General features: G+C 40.5%; 1 protein-coding gene across 1 annotated transcript in view; it reads left to right on the top strand.

Moving 5' to 3' along the window:
* The window catches only part of PDE11A (phosphodiesterase 11A), a 387,189-nt gene that overhangs the window by 289,255 nt on the left and 80,614 nt on the right, over nt 1-17,320 (top strand). The window contains exons 11-12 of the mRNA XM_032356042.1: nt 7,713-7,859; nt 8,099-8,206. Of these exons, the coding sequence (XP_032211933.1) occupies nt 7,713-7,859; nt 8,099-8,206 (255 nt within the window). The remainder of the gene's footprint in view (nt 1-7,712; nt 7,860-8,098; nt 8,207-17,320) is intronic.

Here is a 17,320-nt window from a genome sequence, read left to right as displayed (position 1 = left end):
CATGATTTATATTCCTTTCCATAGTTTCTCTTTGATTTCTCTTTCTGGGCTATTTTTATTCTCTCTTACTCTTTGTTATTGCATGGATTTTTGAAATCCACATTAAAAAGTTTTGGGACCAAACCAGGTTATGTGTGTACCACTATCACCAGTAACAGCAAAACAACACTTGTATATACCGTACTGACTAAACTTTAATAAGAAAGCAATAAACTTCTTTAACAGAAACATTTTTTAAAAGAAAAATTACTTTAAAAAAAAAAGAAAAAGAAAAATTACTTCACAGCACTCACCTCACTCAGGGACGTTGGCTTGATTTTAAATTAAAGATTCAACACATCATCATCTCTTAGTGCTGATTCTCTTTCACCTTACCCACTGCCTTTAAGACCACTGTAATGTACTCAACGCAAGACAGATTAATCTTGTACTCTTAAACGATCTTCTTTCATAAAGAAACTACAGAAAACACGGAAGCATATAAACAAATACTGCATCAACTGACCTGGGATATCTGCATGTGTTTAAGAAGTAATGCTTGATACCTTTAAAAAAACTATATCGAATTACTTTTTTATTTTATCTTAAATGTTATATGCTAGAAAAAATAAAATCTCTTTAAAAAGGACCAGTTTCTGTGGAAAGGCAGTATTGAAATTTTCAGTGCTGCTGTGGAGACTGTTTTGCTGATAAACATAAATAAGGAGGGCGCATTAGAAATATGAAAGAGGCAGTGTTAAAAACACATCACACAGAAGAAAGTTTCTCTGTTCCCAAAGGGAACACTCACTCTGATGTTTCTTTTACTTTTTGTTCTCACCATGATAAGAAAACTCTGTGGGAATCGTGCCTCCTGAGGCTTAAGTTAGTGCGTGAAAGATAACAAAGGTGGTTCCTGAGATCAATAGGAAACACATCAAGCTGAGATTGTTTAGCTGGAACAGCTCAAACAGAAATAAAAGAAAGGCCAGAAGATTTTTAACTTCCGGTGAAATTTCTGAAAATCGCATGTCAAGAGATAATAAATGTTCCAGTCTCCTATTAAGAGATTCAAAGTAATATGTATACTCAAGCCCAAAAAAAACCAAAGTGAATGAAGCAGTAACTGAGAATAACTAAAGGTTAGTAAGAAAAGGAACATACTGTCCCTAAGAGTTCATATTTCTTTAAACTTTCCTCTCTTTTTTGTTATAGTGATTATTGACTACAAATCTTCCTTGCTTTTACACACTTAAAAAAGACAAATACATAAAATGCCCTTGGACTTGGTTAGCTGTATAATGGGAAGGGTTGCCACTATTTAGGTGAAGCTTAAGTATTCATGTATACCAAGATTCCGGGAGGAATAGCCCTCAGCATGTACAGGAGGGTCACCTGGTGAGTTCGTTGGCTACAGAACACATGTTAAACCAGAAGGAGTCAGAAGAAAGCTACGGGACCCTCCCCCCCAATCACAAATAATCACTTTCAAACCAATGGGCATATCTGATCAGGGTCCTACTGCCTGCTCTAATGCGCACACGTGAAAACCCTAGAGTATAAAGTGACTGTAAATATTACAGTGATTTCTGTAACTGCAGAGAAGGACAACATCACTGTAGGATGAGATAGGAATACATGAATGGAAATGAACTTGTAAAGAAGATAACGTTTGAATTTCAACTGGAACAAGGTAAAGAAGAAGTAAACCCACATGGGGGCGGGGTGGGAGGCGGGAGGTAGAATCGTCTGAAACAGAGGGAGAGAGAGAATAAGGATAATGAAATGCCCAGCCTGATGCTTGCACAGACGACTGAAAGATGGTAACGTGGATGGGCAAGCTAAGGAATTTTATTTCATTCAGCGCAGGCCACATTGAACACTTAGAGGTTTTCAAAGAGGGAGTTACATGATAAAAACAGTGTAGACTGAGTTAAAGGCGTAAAGTCCATGTTTTAACATAAAAACATGTTAAAATATACTGTGGTTATATTTTAACCTGAGATAGGATAAGACCTTATAATTAAATATTTCTTGAGAATTCTGAGACATTTATATTCTCTCTTATGTTCTGAATGTTACTGTTTCCACATATCAATTGAGCCTGTGAGCTGCAGTGTGTGATCATCTCATTATTGTTTGTCTGGCCCCAGGAACACGACTCAGATCTTCACAGGACTGCCACACAGGCCACCAGCTGGCCCCCCAGCTCTTTGTGGCTTCTGGTGGTGTTTTGTAGACGAGCATGATGGGTGTCGTCTACACACAGGCTGGGTGGTCAGCACCTCCTCCGTCCGCTGAGCAGCTCGAGGCTGGAACTCGGATGTGCTCTCTCCTTTGAGTTCTGTATCTTTCCCCACACGTTTCACATGGCATGGGCTCCCAAACAGCCCAACTTTCCTGTGTGAAAGTTGATTTAGGAAAGCAACATTATACTGCAACTAATAAGAAATCATTTCCTCTTTTCCTGAGCAAGAGGAAATTTGTTAAATGTCACCCTTCGCCCCTGGAAATGTAACTGCATACCACCTAAACTACTAGCTCCTTCTAGTGCTGTGCATCCCTGTAAAGTCTCAGTGCACGCATGTGTTTTAGGCACTTCTCAACTGTGTCCCAAAGGTCTAAAGAAACTTCCCAGGTTTCTGACAGAGGATCCCTCAGCTTCGTGTTCTCCACACAGCACCTCCGCTGCCTGCTGCTTCCCTTACTGTTGCCTGGCCAAGGGTAGTTACCAGCCCCATGTGCGCTCCGCTTTCCCATCGGAAGCTAATGCCGTTTGCTGGAAGTCAACTTCCGCTCCCTCAGAGGAGAGGTAATTTTTTTCAGGATGGACTTGGGAGTATTGAGCTGATTCCTTGTTCCCTCTAATCCAAACAATGCTAACGACTGGGTCTATTCTAAAGGCAGTTGTGAACTTAGAGTCTTCCCAGACAAACCCATAAAAGACCAAAATACTGTCCTCTCCAATGGTTCCAGGCTGCTCACCAAGAAAAATGGATCAATAATTATCTGGATCTAAGTCCCAACCACCACCCCTGGTGCACCCAAGTTAGTTAGAATGAAACAGGGATCGGGGAACCCCTTGGCTTGGCATCAGCCCATTTTTAGAGGCAGCGTAGTGATTAGGAACCAGTCTCTAGAACCAGATGCCATAGGTTCAAATCTGCCTCTGCCAGTCCCCGCTGTGCAAATCTAAATAGGCTGCCTATCATCTAGGCCAGTTGCCTCGTCTGTAACATGGGATTAAAAATATTCCCTACCTCTTCCGGTCCTTGTGAGAAGCAAATGAGTTAATATGCATAAGATGCTAGAACAGTGCCTGGTGTTTGGTAAGAGCTATAAATGTGCAGTGAAATAAAGAACTTTGCAGTCGCTTCCACATTCCTCCAGCCCAGTCTCCTGTCTTCCTGAAGACAGGATCGTAAAGCCCCCAGCTTCTGCTCTTGTCCAAAGGGGTCCGTGAGTGAGTGGGCTGGATTGGCAAAAGTCATTTTGCCTTTGAAATGCTTGCCCCAGAACCTCACCCACTTTGTTGTTTCTTCCCATTTTCTGAACATCACAAAATGTAATATTCATGTGTCAGGGGATCCAGGATTGTATTTTAACATTTTATGGCCTCTTTGTAAAGCTACCTTCTCAGTTTTAGAGGAGGCAGTTTTATGACTCCCTTTGATAACCACTTAACTATTAAGACCCAAACAAAGAAGAGGAATGGTCAAAGGATATCAGGTACTCCCAGCCAGCTAGAGTCCTACTTCTTGAACATTATTCAAATTAGCTCCAGGACTCATAATTCTATGTTTTCATTTATTGCTGCAATAAAATAAATGGTTCTTTTATCCAAATGTTATTTCCTGGCTATTAATTCAGTAGTTATTTTGGATTGTAGCACTCCTCTTTGATTTAGGGATATGGTACCTTATAAATATTTAAAAGTTGAAGACTGACACTTAGAGAAATTGACTTTGATTTGTTTTGTTAATATCCTATGTCTAGAGTAATTATAGGTTTGGAAGATGTGGTCCCGTTCTCTGCTTATCAGAAGATATGTGGAGCTTGTGTTTCTATAACAAGGAAATTTGGCAACAGGAAACTCTTCAAATCTTTTGCAGACAAGATCTCTGTGCATACCTCGTCAGGACACACACTACTCTTAATTCTTCATAATTTCCTCCAGAAACTGCTCTTACACCCAGGAATGTGGATGAAAACTATCTCTACTTCTCAAAATAGCTGAAACTGGCCATTTCTGAAAGGCTAGAGACTTTCTCTGCATCTACAAGTGCCAGCAAGGGTTTACGACAGGGCTCGGGGTGATCTATAGACTGGTATGATTTAACTGTGGATCAATCAACCTGTTAGGGGAAAAAAGACAAGGTCAATAAGTATGGGTCTTGGTGAACCAGAGGTCACCCTACATTTTTCAACCTAATGTTCTTATTTCCTTTCCATTAACATTTCATAATGAAAAAATGCCTATATTCTTTAATTTTTAAGATAATTAAGTGAATTTAGTGCCTTTGAAGGGTAGAGGATTTATAATGACATCAGAGACTACACTATTAATAATCCACAAGACAGGGGCCACCTGGAGAGCAGCATGGCCTTCAATGCCATGTAAGCAACTCGGCAACCAGTTGGGAGGGGCTTGGACTTCCTCTGCCGGCTCAGGACCAGACTCCTCACCTGAGAGCAGAAATACTTGTGTATTTCAGGACAGGGCTCCTACCTTCCTAGGAAGTGGTATTCCAGTTGGATCTGGGTTTGAACTTGAACAAATTACCATGAGCATAGATATTCTCAGTATGGAGAAAGCCCTTGAAACGTGTGGTGGAAGTAGAGAGTAAGAAACATCACATTCGCCTCTGAGATTGTTACAGTCTAAAAGGCAAGATCAGGATGGACACAGGTGAACACACAGGAAACAGAATAAGAGAAAGGGGAGTGCACGGTTGCTACCAGGCCCATGCACGTAGAAACAGAGAGACTAAATATCAAAGGCCAACTTACCTCTGAGTTCTCCAAGCTGATCATTTAAGGCATCATTTAATAAATTATGTTTATTTTGGATTTTTGGATAATCAGCGATTTTTGGATAACCATGGTAGAGGGAACAGACTCATTTTCTTTTGTGCCTTCCACAGGCCCCACTAAAAAACCATGAAGAAATTTTTTTTTTTTTTTTTAAGGAATAAGTTCTCAAAAACAAGAAATTGGGAGAGGACTTAACAATAACAAAATTTAGAAAAGAGACGGATAAATATTAAGTAATTTAGCAAACCCAAGAAAGCCAAAATAAGCCAGCAATGGGAAAAGCTGAGAGGCAAACACATTTATACCACAGAACCCCTCCCAGAGAGCTCCAGAATTATCAGTGAAGATGAAGGTAGAACCATGGAATCTAAGAAACAGTGACATCTCCAGATCCATTGTTTCACGGCTCCACTTCCTAAATAACGGGGGTCGTGTGTAGCTTAAGAGTGTTCAAGAGCTGCTCTTTGGGTTAGAGAGACACCAGCACAGAGCTCTGAGGTAGGCCCACAGGCTGCAGACGGCTGAATGAAAAGCTAGAAACCCATCCTGAGGCTCCGCCCTCACCCCCTTCCCAGTCAGGCTCTATCCCCAAGATTCTTCTCTGGGGAATCTGAGTAAACAGCAAAGCCCTAAAGATACCCAGGCTTGGTGGCTTTCCCAAGGAAACAGGTCAGTTAGATTCCCCCCTCCAGAGAAGGCTAGAGAAGCTTGTTATAACGGGAGCTATAGAGCCTAGCTTGTAAACAGAAGCTAAAAATCCAACATGACCATACAGCTAAGGAAAACCTCTAACACTCTCAACCCTGTAGTATATAAAAGTGATGGCTTGACAGATAAGCTGATTAAGACAGAAACTAAACCATCAGCGGATGAATGGATAAAGAAAATATTACAGTTGACCCTTGAACAGCATGAGGATTAGGGGTGTCAAAAATCAGTGTAGAATTTTGACTCACTGAAAACGTAACCGCTAGTAGCCTGATATTGATCAGAAGCCTTACCAATAACATAAACAGTCAATTAACACATATTTTGTATATTGTAAGTACAAGGTACTGATTCTTACAGTAAAGTAAGCTAGAGAACATTAAACATTAAGAAAATTATATGATGAAAGAGAAAATACATTTACAGTACTGTGCCATATTTATTGAAAAAAAAAAAAAAGCCACATATAAATGGACCCACGCAGCCCAAACCCATGTTGTTCAAGGGTCAGCTGCATACTTGTGCAATGGGATATTATTCAGCTTTAAAAAAGAAGACAATATTGTCATACAGTACAACATAAATGAACCTTAAAGACATTATGCTAGGTGAAATAAGCCAGTCACAGAAAGGCAAATACTACATGATTCCACTGACATGAGGTATCTGAAGTAACCAAACTGATAGAAACAGGAGAATGGTGGTTGCCAAGGGCTGGAGTGGAGAGCGGAGAGGAGAATGGGGAGTTGTCCATTGGGTACAGAGTTTCAGCTACACAAGGAGAAGAAGTTCCAGATACCTATCGTAAAACTGTGTGCATATAGTTCATACTGCTGTATTTATATATTTTTTCATTGTGTTCTTCTGTGTTGTGGGGATTAAACAGTGTTCGGATTTTAACCTAGAGATGTAAACTCTTACTGAGGAACATGGAGTTGGGAAGGAAGATTGATTATATGGTTTCTAGAAGGTGCTTGGAGTGACCTGCGCTGGATTTCATTGCTCAGCCAAAATAGTCTCAGGGTGAAGATAACTCCTTGAGAGTAATCTACACCCAGTGAATAGACTAGAAATATGAACCCAGAATGTCCCTGATAACCTGAAAAGTAGAAATTATTCCCTTATCAAGAGTGGTCCAAAGGATATGGTGAACCCAAGGAAATCAGCATGAAAATGGTTCCCCCAAGTTTTTTTTCTTCCCTTTAAACTTGGGGGGTGGGAGGGAGGGACTGATGGACAGCTGCCTAACATGAGTGTTTTGAAAATCCTGAATATGTATGACCAGTATTGCAGTTATGTTTTGATGTTTCTATAGAATGAAACTAGACGGTATTGTACATTTCCTCTTTCGGTGAAACATATGCTGGTGCTGATCCTCCAAACATCTCTATTCTAATAAGAAAACATTTTTGCCAGAGCTGCTGTGTCTGATCCTTCCCATCCTTCTGAATATACAGAACACATGTGCAACAAAGTGCATGTGCCGAGCTATAGGATATAAGGATACAAGAAACAAGGAAATAAGGATACAAAAAAACAAGGATATAAGAATACAAGAAACACGCAAAGAGGTGTATTCCCATGTCCTCCTCTGAATAGCAGCAATTAAAATTCACAGCTGCTGGCTGCCCAGATGTTTCTTGTGTTTAGTGCTCTGTAATATGCATCAGAATATATTGTATGACTACAGTTTTCAGTAAACGAGACAGCTTTGTATTCTAAATTCTGCAGATGAGATCCACTGTGTATATTTTTTCTTCAGATTAGCTTCCTCCTGCCGCCCCCCCCACCCCGCCCCCGCCTTCATTTGCTTGGGGCATTTGCAGTTGGGAAACAAAAGACATTTCCAGCTCAGAGTTTAGCTGTCTTGGAGTGTAAGTGCAGGTCAGGTCTGATTTATGCGGCATGTCTGATAAGCAGGAAAGGAGAGCAAGATGAGGGGTTTGGAAAAGCTGGTGAACTTGGCTTGACTTATGGCCTCTGTTCTGTAGGCAGCCAACGTCCCTCTGGTGTCAGAACTTGCCATCAATGACATCCATTTTGATGACTTCTCTCTTGATGTTGACGCCATGATCACAGCCGCTCTCCGGATGTTCATGGAGCTGGGGATGGTTCAGAAATTTAAAATTGACTATGAGGTAAGATGTTCTGACAGGGTGATCTGTCTGGGTCAACACGGTAGCCATGTTTCCCAAACGCGACTAGAGGATGACATCACTCAGCCTGCACCCCTTCTGGGATTAGCGTGAGGAACCTGGGAGGTTTGTGGAAGGACTCTTGGGTGGTGAAGATCACTCAGATGTAACGCACTGTTTTGATAACAATCTGCTGGGGACACATCCAAGCGCCTGATTCCACCTTTCCCTTCCCATTTCAGACGCTGTGCAGGTGGTTATTGACTGTGAGGAAAAATTATCGAATGGTTCTCTACCACAACTGGAGACACGCCTTCAACGTGTGCCAGCTGATGTTTGCGATGCTGACCGTAAGTGTGCTCGGTGGCGGTGGAAGGGCATCTGTCATGTGTATGGACCTGTAGGCCTTCTCCTCTGCATTTCCGTTTCTCTGACAAATTGCCACATGACTTGTTTTACACTGGAACTTACTGCCCTGGTTATGGGAATATATATTTCACAACACTTTCTGGGCTTTAAAGGAGTAAAATCACTGACACCCTGAAACAGGTGTAGTCTTGGCATGATTGCGTGAGCCTCTTTTCTATGCTTCATCTTGGGAAACTGGTTCCTTTTACCTAAGAAGTGCTTGGATTTTCAAAGTAATCTTTCTGCAATGGATAGGGGACTGACTAACAGAACAAAGGGATCCTTGGATAAAACTGTCAGCTGGTGAAAAGCCATAGTCGGGCCATGTGAACATTACCCATCAGAACGTGGAAATCCTGAAAGAATGATAATCTGTGAGATGCCCTGGGAGGCCAAGGGAAAGAAGTAGTGGGAGCAAAAGCTGTTAGGGCTTTGGGGCACACCAGGCCTAAAACTTCTGTTCTACGGGCTGTCACCCAAGGAAAGTGGCAATCTGGTTTTTGGAGATGGTTAGAGCCACTAGCCAGAGGTAAGCCTTGAAATTTAAACTAAAAGCAAATGTTTGTGGCAAAGATTGAAACCAAGGAATAAGGCGTATTTTGGCCTTACTTCCACTTCCACGGTTAAACTGTAATCAAATAAAATGTTTTCTAGCTTAAATATTTTGACTTCTCTGGCCTCTTGGTTTTATACACATACACATATGTATATAAACACATATATGTACCTATATTTGCATGTATCAACATATTTACCATACAAAATAGAAGAAAACACAAGTTTTAGATTATTGTAACATAAACCTAAGTACCTTACAGCTTTGTACCCACACTAAAATTTAAGCCCAGAATAGGGAACTCCAAATGATATACATTTTTCTTTGGTCAAATGAACAAATACTGTTCTGCTCCTTCCTTATGAAATGCTCTGTCCCATTTTCTTCCTATGAAAATTTTACTCATCCTTGAAGGCACTGATCTATGCCAGTTTTTCCACAGAGTCTTCCCCTATATCCCTAAGCATCAGTAATTACTTCTATCTCTGCACTGTGTCTGGTACAACACGTCTTTCTTTCTACTGTGTGCCTTAAGTCACAGATCACTTATTTTGCTATAGAGTCAACAGCTTGAGGCCCAAGAGATCATTTCTTATTCTTTCAACAACATTCATTTGCTTGTCCAACAGTTATTTCCTGGGTCTTGCCAGCACTTTCCATGCCCTCATATACTTGGTGGGTTTTCAACAGATGTGTGTTAGATTAACTTGAACTCCAATGTGCATTTAGCATGAGAAGGTGGGACAAAAAGGTCTTCACTTTTACACTGGAGGACTTCCGTTTTGGATCTTCAACTGCTAAAGGAGCAAGCAGACTGACCTGGAAAAACTGGACTGACCCTGTCCTTCTGGAACATACCCCATGAAAGCAGTTGGCCAGGCAAATGAGGGAGGAAGATGCTTTGAACTATTAGCCTTAATTGCTCAAGTGCCAATGTTGCTTAAAAACAAAACAAAATAAAACCGCTTTCATCTTGCTTTTCCATATCAGATCTCAGTAGACAAGGAATCATTTCCTGTGTGCAGAGTTTATGCGTCTGGCTCACAGAAGACATTCAATGAAGAAATTGTTAACCTGTTATTTTGGAGAACCTATGGATTTATGGTGAATTGCCAAAAATAAGTCAGCAGGAGCCTTGTTCGACAAAGGGAAGAAGGAATGGCTTTGCTGTTATAAGTTAGAGATGTGAAAGACAAACTTCGACGACAAGCCAGCCTTCAAATAGTTGGGGTGGGGGAAGTTAGCAAGAGCAGCGGGGTCAGGGAGGACACTTAGGAGTAAAAGGAAACACATACCCAGTTTTCTTCAGCATATGTTTCCAAAATACAGATGATGTTGATCCTTTTCAGGAACTGGAAGAAAGCAGAACTCTCAAACTCTGTTATGACAACGGGGGTATTCATACTGCCAGAATCCTTCAAGGGAGTAGTTACTATTGCAAGTATACTCAGCAACCTTGAAGAGTAGCCCTCTGTGAGAAGGCTCGGGTTTTGTTTTTGTATTAATGCTAGCTAAAAAATGGGAGAATTCTCTACTAAAGTTCCCACCCTGGCTTTAAAAAGAATACACTGGTGAATGTTATATTTTTTTCTCCCTCCCATTGAATTGAGAAGCGACATCTGGAAAAGATATTATTTCCTGCCCATTAAATTTTGCTGAACTTGACTAAGGGTTACAATAAGTTGAAAACGTCAACTTTTGTCCCTCACAAGCAGTCTCTTCGACGTGACCATGGGCAGCCTGGTTAAAGAGAATTTTTTAACTAAGAAAATAATTACAGATGTGAGAAAAGATTACTTGGTCAGTGAAGAAAAAATGAATTTAATTGACTCATCAGTTCTAATTTCTGGAATAAGACCTCAGCTTATGGCAAAATGATAACCTCACTTCTGTGAATGGGCATTAACATTTCAGACTTTCCTGAAGACTAGTAGGGGCTTTCACTATTCTGTTATCATTAGTGATTATATTTCCATTCCAGTTATCTCATATTCTATTGCCATGTATTGAGTTAGGAACAAAATTTCTCTTAATATTAAAAAAAAAAAAAAATACACCAACCAACCACTGCATTTGTTCTGCCTGAGTCACAAAGCCAAGAAAGTGCACATATGCTGAATTTTCCTCTAGATGGCGCTCCAAGGCAAAGTTTCCCAGCCAGTTGCCAGGCAAGGAGGGGAAAAAAAATCTTCCCAACCTTCCCTGAAAGTACTTATTTTTTTCTAGGAGAGGAGATCATGCAGCACACACTCCCACATTCTTTTCTTGAAAGAGGCACCAACAAAGCCAGTGTGTCCCAAAAAAGCCCCTCCTATCAGGTCAGACTGTATTATGACTGCCTTGCCCACAGAGCTGTTACCAGGAATAACACAACTTTCTCCATGTGACCTTGTATCTGTGCGTATGTGTATTTATCTAAACCCATCTGTCTCCGAGAGTGGGAAGATGCATAGTTGTGTGTCATTGCTGAGCAAATTATGACACCATGTACAACCGAACAAGCAAATATAAATCTACACACCAGCTTCCAAACCTTTAACCCTAAAATCATTTTGAACGTGGAAGATAAACTTATTGACTCAGAATTATGTTTTACAAAAGTATTTAACCTCATGTCTAGGTAACAAATCAGTTTCGTTCATTTACAAGGGAAGAAGAATGAACTACTTTGAAGAATAAGCAATTTGATATAAAACGGTGGAAATTTAGTTCACTGGGAACCCTGCTAATGACTAATTTATTCCACGCCTCTGGCCTGAAATTCCTAATTTTGAAATGAAAGCTCCAACATTATCCTTTGCTTCTAGAGATATTTAGGTAGCTAGAATTCACCAAATATTTTTAATTCCTTGGCTAAATGCAGCACGTACTGGCAGTTACTATTTGGGGCTGCAACAAGGAATAAAGCCTGCAGATCAAAAAAAAAAAAAAAAAAAATCACACAAATTCTCTTTATCTATGGAAGCTTGTAGAATACATATTCCATTAAGCACACACATAATGAACAATGAGAAACACATCTCTTCTATTCACAATGCAGACCAGATAGAGAAAACAACTGTGCTTTTGTTTGCATTCTGTGAAATAAAAGGTATGCGGCGGTGCCAAGGTTGCGGACACATTTTTCGGTTTTATAAATGATGTATGAGTTCCGACAGATTCTCCAAGGGTGGGGGAAAAGGTTTCCTTAAGAGTCAGTGTTCTTTACTATCCCATAAATGTACTCATTAGCACTTTGGGCCATGCCCCGCATCCTGTCGGGCTCAAAAGAGATTAATTTGAATGAGTGCATTTAGTTGAGGGTAATATTATTCATGTCGCCTTGTGTCCAGTTTTTTAAAAAAACTATAAAACGATGAACAACGATCACTGCTAGAAATCTTGTTTTTTCTTCCTATCGCACTGAGGTTCAGCTCGGGTTCATTTGGAATATTATGATCCTGCAGAATTCACGGGATATGAAAAGGGAAGAGCACATGATCGCATTAAAATTTATGGCAGTGCTGGCGGCATAGCGCTGGTGGGGGACCACAGTTAAACACTAATAATAACCAAGTATCGCAGCAAACACATTGACACCCCCTGACATTTACTGGGGGCTTCTTAAATCTTAAATGTGGAGGTAGCGTGTTTAAGTCCATATTTGTGTTGTCAACAAGGTTATTTTCAGAGATAAGCCAAATCATTTTATTGATGATTCAAACTAGAGAGCAGAGGGGACATTTAGGGAGAAAAAAAATCCATCCTGTTCTCCAGCTTGAGGATAAGGCGCTGTCTGCTGTCTGCAGTTTTCAGAGAAGTCCTTGATTTTGGAGATAGAAAATTTATTCTGGAAGGAGATCTGAGAGACACAATTGGAACCCTCCCCCACTCTCTCCCTCGCCACCCCCCTCCCCGGCCTCCCAAGAAGGACAGAGCCAATTAAATGTTTTTAGAACCTATTAAATTTTTAAATAAAATATTTTCACTAAGTAACCAGAATCCTAATCTTAACAGAAATCTAATTTTTTTTTTTTTTGTAGATTGTCATATTGAGAAGTCCAGGAGATCTACATGTTCTGTTCTGTAACTGCCTATTAAAGTAACAAACAATGATCATGTTGATAATCATCAAACACCATTTTCACATTGTATTTCCTTTTCATATAAGTAGCAACTACTATATTTACTTGAAAATAAATGCAGCACCATCGTAAGAATGCAGTAAAATCTGCATGTTAGAAAAAACAGTTCTTTAATCTTCATGTAGGTATGTCTTGACTTCCAGTGTAACTTCAAAGATGGCAAATTTTCAGTTTAGGAAAGCAGTGGTTTTCAGTGTATTTGCAGAGTATCAGCCCCGAGCACTAATCAGTTTGAATACTGTGCTTAAATTACATTTCAGAGTGCTGCCTTTTCATCATTTAAGAAGGTTTCTATTTTTCTTCTCTCTGGCCACCTCTGAGAGCCCCAATTAGGCACTCCATGCTTTTAGTTGACATTCCCTTTATCCACATTTATTTTATAAAAGAAAAAAAGGCAAAGCCTCACATAATTAAGAACCCGGTGCGCTAATAACCAAACATACAATTGGGCAGAAGGAGAATCCAATCCATTTCCTCACACAGGAGAGTAACCTCCATAACTCATTTTAAGCGCTGCCATTCATGAGTTATGGGTCATTCCCTTCCTAGTGAAAATAAATTCTCCCGCACCATCAGCCAGAGCTGGGTATTTTTCTTAGGACATGTAAATTGTAAAAGTGTATGAACATAATCATGTCCGGCATTTCAGAGAGCGTATAAGCTCCCGTTCATGGACACAGGCTTGGGAGGAAATGAATGTGGTTTCAGGGCTCTGGCTGCCTCGTTACAATATAGGATTTTTGATTAAAGAGAATTTATTCTTGAGATTTTTACGGTGTTGGTAAACTGCTTAATCTGTCGCTTTGTGTTTTATGACACCAGCCGAGTCCTCCAGGTCAGGGAGACCCGGCAGCAAAGCCGTGGTCATTCATCACAGCCTCCATTCTCCCCGGTTTATAACTTAGTGATGGCACTTCTGTGGGGCTGGAAACAGGCACTTCAAGGTGTCAGACTGGGAGCTTTAAAAAGTTTTAATTCTTCGTGAGTCCGGTGTTTAATTTTGGCTCAATGATGGCTAATAAAAATTTGGGTAAGCTTTGAAGAGCCCTCATAATCTTGAAATTCATCAACCTGGCTTCTCATACTTGGAGAGGTCTGTCTCTGCACAATTAATGCTCACGGAGTGATCTGCCTCATTCTCTCTGCTCACAAACCACATACGGTATTATATTCGTGCGCAAGTAATTTATCTTAACGTATAAACCACCTATCTAAACAAGAACAAAAAATCTTTGCCCTCGAAGAATCACAAAGCATGTATATTTTTGGTGTTGAAAGCTCAGTCTTTAAGAATCCAACATGCTTTTTCTTGTTTCTTTTTGAAATACACTGGGTGCTGCGTGCACACAGATATGTAGTCCTTGTATTATCTGAATTGAAGTAGAAACTTTGTTTTTTTTCCCAAGTCTTATTAAGAGAGCCACCCCGAAATTTCCCTTATACAATTTGTATATCTTTTTACACATCTTATCAAAATGTGAGAGAGGAGCTATTTGGCCAGTTTTTATTTGACTGCATCTGGACATCTTGAGAATGAAATAAAGAGTGTTGACAGATGTTGGAGGTTTGCTTTGAAAGACCCTAGCACACGAGCCAACAAAACAACCCATGCATGTGAACACACAGATGAAACGGGACCAGAAAACCATGGAGCCTGTTGAAGTTGGATAATAAAGACATGGGGGTTCATTACAGTATTCTATTTTTTGTACGATTTTAACTTTCCAAAGTGAATAATTTTTTAAATTATGGTAATAGGTAGGTTAAAAATTAAGTCGTGGAAGCCATTAAAAAATCACTCCATAAAATTTATTAAAATCAACTCTATTTTTTTCATACATCAAATATTCATTCAACATATGCGATTACACCAGACAGACCACTGAGTTTTGCTCCCTCGCCTGTCTCAGACTTACATGGGCAAACAGTTGAACATTACATGAGGGTGAGAGCCCTGGTGTATCCAAAATGTGATGTAGGTTTTACCGTTTGATGACAAGTGCCATTAGAGGCTTCTGGTTAGAACAGAAAGTATTTTGATGTAGACTGTAAGATTTTCCCAACTCTTAGCTTGGTAAGGGAAGGGTCACTATAGATTTAAATCAGTATTTGGCTGCTTTTATCTTGAGGAGAAAGAGAGGCAAGTTTGATGAAAACTACCCCTGGTCCATTGGATAATTAGACAAACTACAATTGGTTTGTGTTACATTACATGCTTTGGTGAAGGGGACATGTACACATAGTGTTGGATGGTGGTCCCCTAATGGCTGAAAAGGTTCTCGACTCTGGGCCACAAAAATAGGGCTAAAGTGCCTCTTTTCCAGCTTAGCACAGCCAAGCCCTGGCAGATGAAGATTACTGTAAATGCCAAAGGGGTGCGACCATTAAATCCAGATGCTCTGGTTTGTGCAGTAGGGCTTTTTTTTTCCCCAGTAGGGGATTGTGGCTGTGAATTCCTGTTCTCCTACCCATTGTGTTTTCATCCCCCATCAGCCCTGGTTGGCAGAGGTAGGATCCTGTTTTAAAAAGAAGATAGGCTATGGCATCGAGTAGCGTAAATTTATTCATAAGCACTCTTGGTAAGCCATTGAAATCTGCTTCCATCTGAAAGCTTGAGAAAGTCCTCTGCCTAAACGCATTGCTTGGGAGCAGTTGATTACGTCGATGCCTGTCAGCCTGCTGCTTGGATTTGTATGTTGAGAGATACCCATTCCATCCTGAAGCCAACAAAACACAGTCCCAAAGAGAAACATGCTGGGCTTGCTGTACGCTCCTGTGGAGGCCAAACACGTGCCTTAACAGCCCTCCCTGCTGAGACCCACCCACAGTAGCCTATGTGCTCAGTTGGGAGGGTGACTGGAGGCACCCTTCTCATAGAACCTTTGGTTCTTGCTTGCAGATCTAAGTTTCACAGATAGACACGAGCATCTGGTATGTGGTATTTGCGATGAAACCCTCAAAGAGTGCTCTTCGGCTAAAGTAAATTTGATTTTAATAACATATCAAACAAAGGCCCCAGAAAGTGACCCTGCAACACTCTGCACACTGGACATTAAGAAAACCAGAAATCAAATGCTTCTTGTCCAAGTGCTGCATTTGTGCCCCTAGCTCACATCACTTTGAAGCTGGAGTCATCTATAGGTCCTCTGAGACATGACGGAGATTAGGGACTCTTCTAGAGGGCACTTCCTTGAGAAACCATGGTCTTTTAAACGCCTTGGAATGGTCTGAGCTCTTCTTACCCAGAAAAGAGAGAAAGATGAAAGGGAGAAGAAAGTCTATAAAAACTAATCGCGTTCCCCCTAAACTGGAGTCAGTCCACTGGGGGCTCTCTTTAGTGCCCAGCTGTCAGCATCGTGGAGGAATATTCGGAGCCAAGAACTTTCAGTTTGGAATTTCTATGACCATTAGGAATTCCTACTACATCACTGGATTCCCTTCCTTTAGTCTGCCACCTGCTAGATCTTGAAATTAACAGGAAGAACTCAGTAAATCCCTCATCATTCAGTACGTCCGACACAAACGTGCAAAAACTGATGTGAAGGCAGAAATGTCTGGCATCACTCTCTCAGCTTGCCAGGCTGGAGTTGAACACGCGACGAAGGGGCTTGTGGTCCATAATCTACCTTTTCCAGAAACAGAGCAGGGGTGGCTGACCTCTTCCAACAGTACTCTCTCCAAAAAAGCTCAGCCAGTGCTGTGATGGTTTCTCTCTAGAAAAGGGACCTTCACAGCTCTGCTTGGGCTGGCCAGGGTCATGCCTGTCTTCCTCCAAGCTCTCTTTCTCGTGCCTGGAGCAGTACACTGCTTCATAAGTATTTGCTCAATGAATCGATGAATGAACGGACAATTTTCAGGGTGTTAGTGCTTCCCTAATGCCTACCATGGAGAAAATGTTTAGTTAATATTTGCTCGATGAATAGATGAGTGCATGATACTTGCGAGGTTGTCACTATTTTATTCCAGGGTAGGAGAGTTTGCTGAAACATGGGCTTATTCCTAAAACAATAAAGAATTTACATACACACACGCACATATATTATGTATATTTTTATATATGTTATATATAACATATTATATATTATTTAATTATATATTTAATTATATATATAGTATTCTAATGCATAAATATTTTTTAATGGAAATTTTGGACACACAGGAAAATTTTCAAGTCAACCGTGACTTGAAAATTACTGGTAACATTTTGTTGTCCCGACAGTCCTTTTTTTACGCATGTATTGAGTAAAGTTAGGATGTTACCTATAAACCATTGTATCTTTCTTTTCTCTCCAAACCTCATTTGTACGCCACTATTTATGATCAGTTCCCTCTTGATGCGTCAGAGCTCATGGTTAGGGGTGAGATGTCCAGTGGCT

This window comes from Mustela erminea, chromosome 8, assembly GCF_009829155.1.
Source record: "Mustela erminea isolate mMusErm1 chromosome 8, mMusErm1.Pri, whole genome shotgun sequence".
NCBI lineage: Eukaryota > Metazoa > Chordata > Mammalia > Carnivora > Mustelidae > Mustela > Mustela erminea.
Note: the sequence above shows the minus strand (reverse complement) of the source record. Positions and strands in the feature narration are given on the sequence as shown.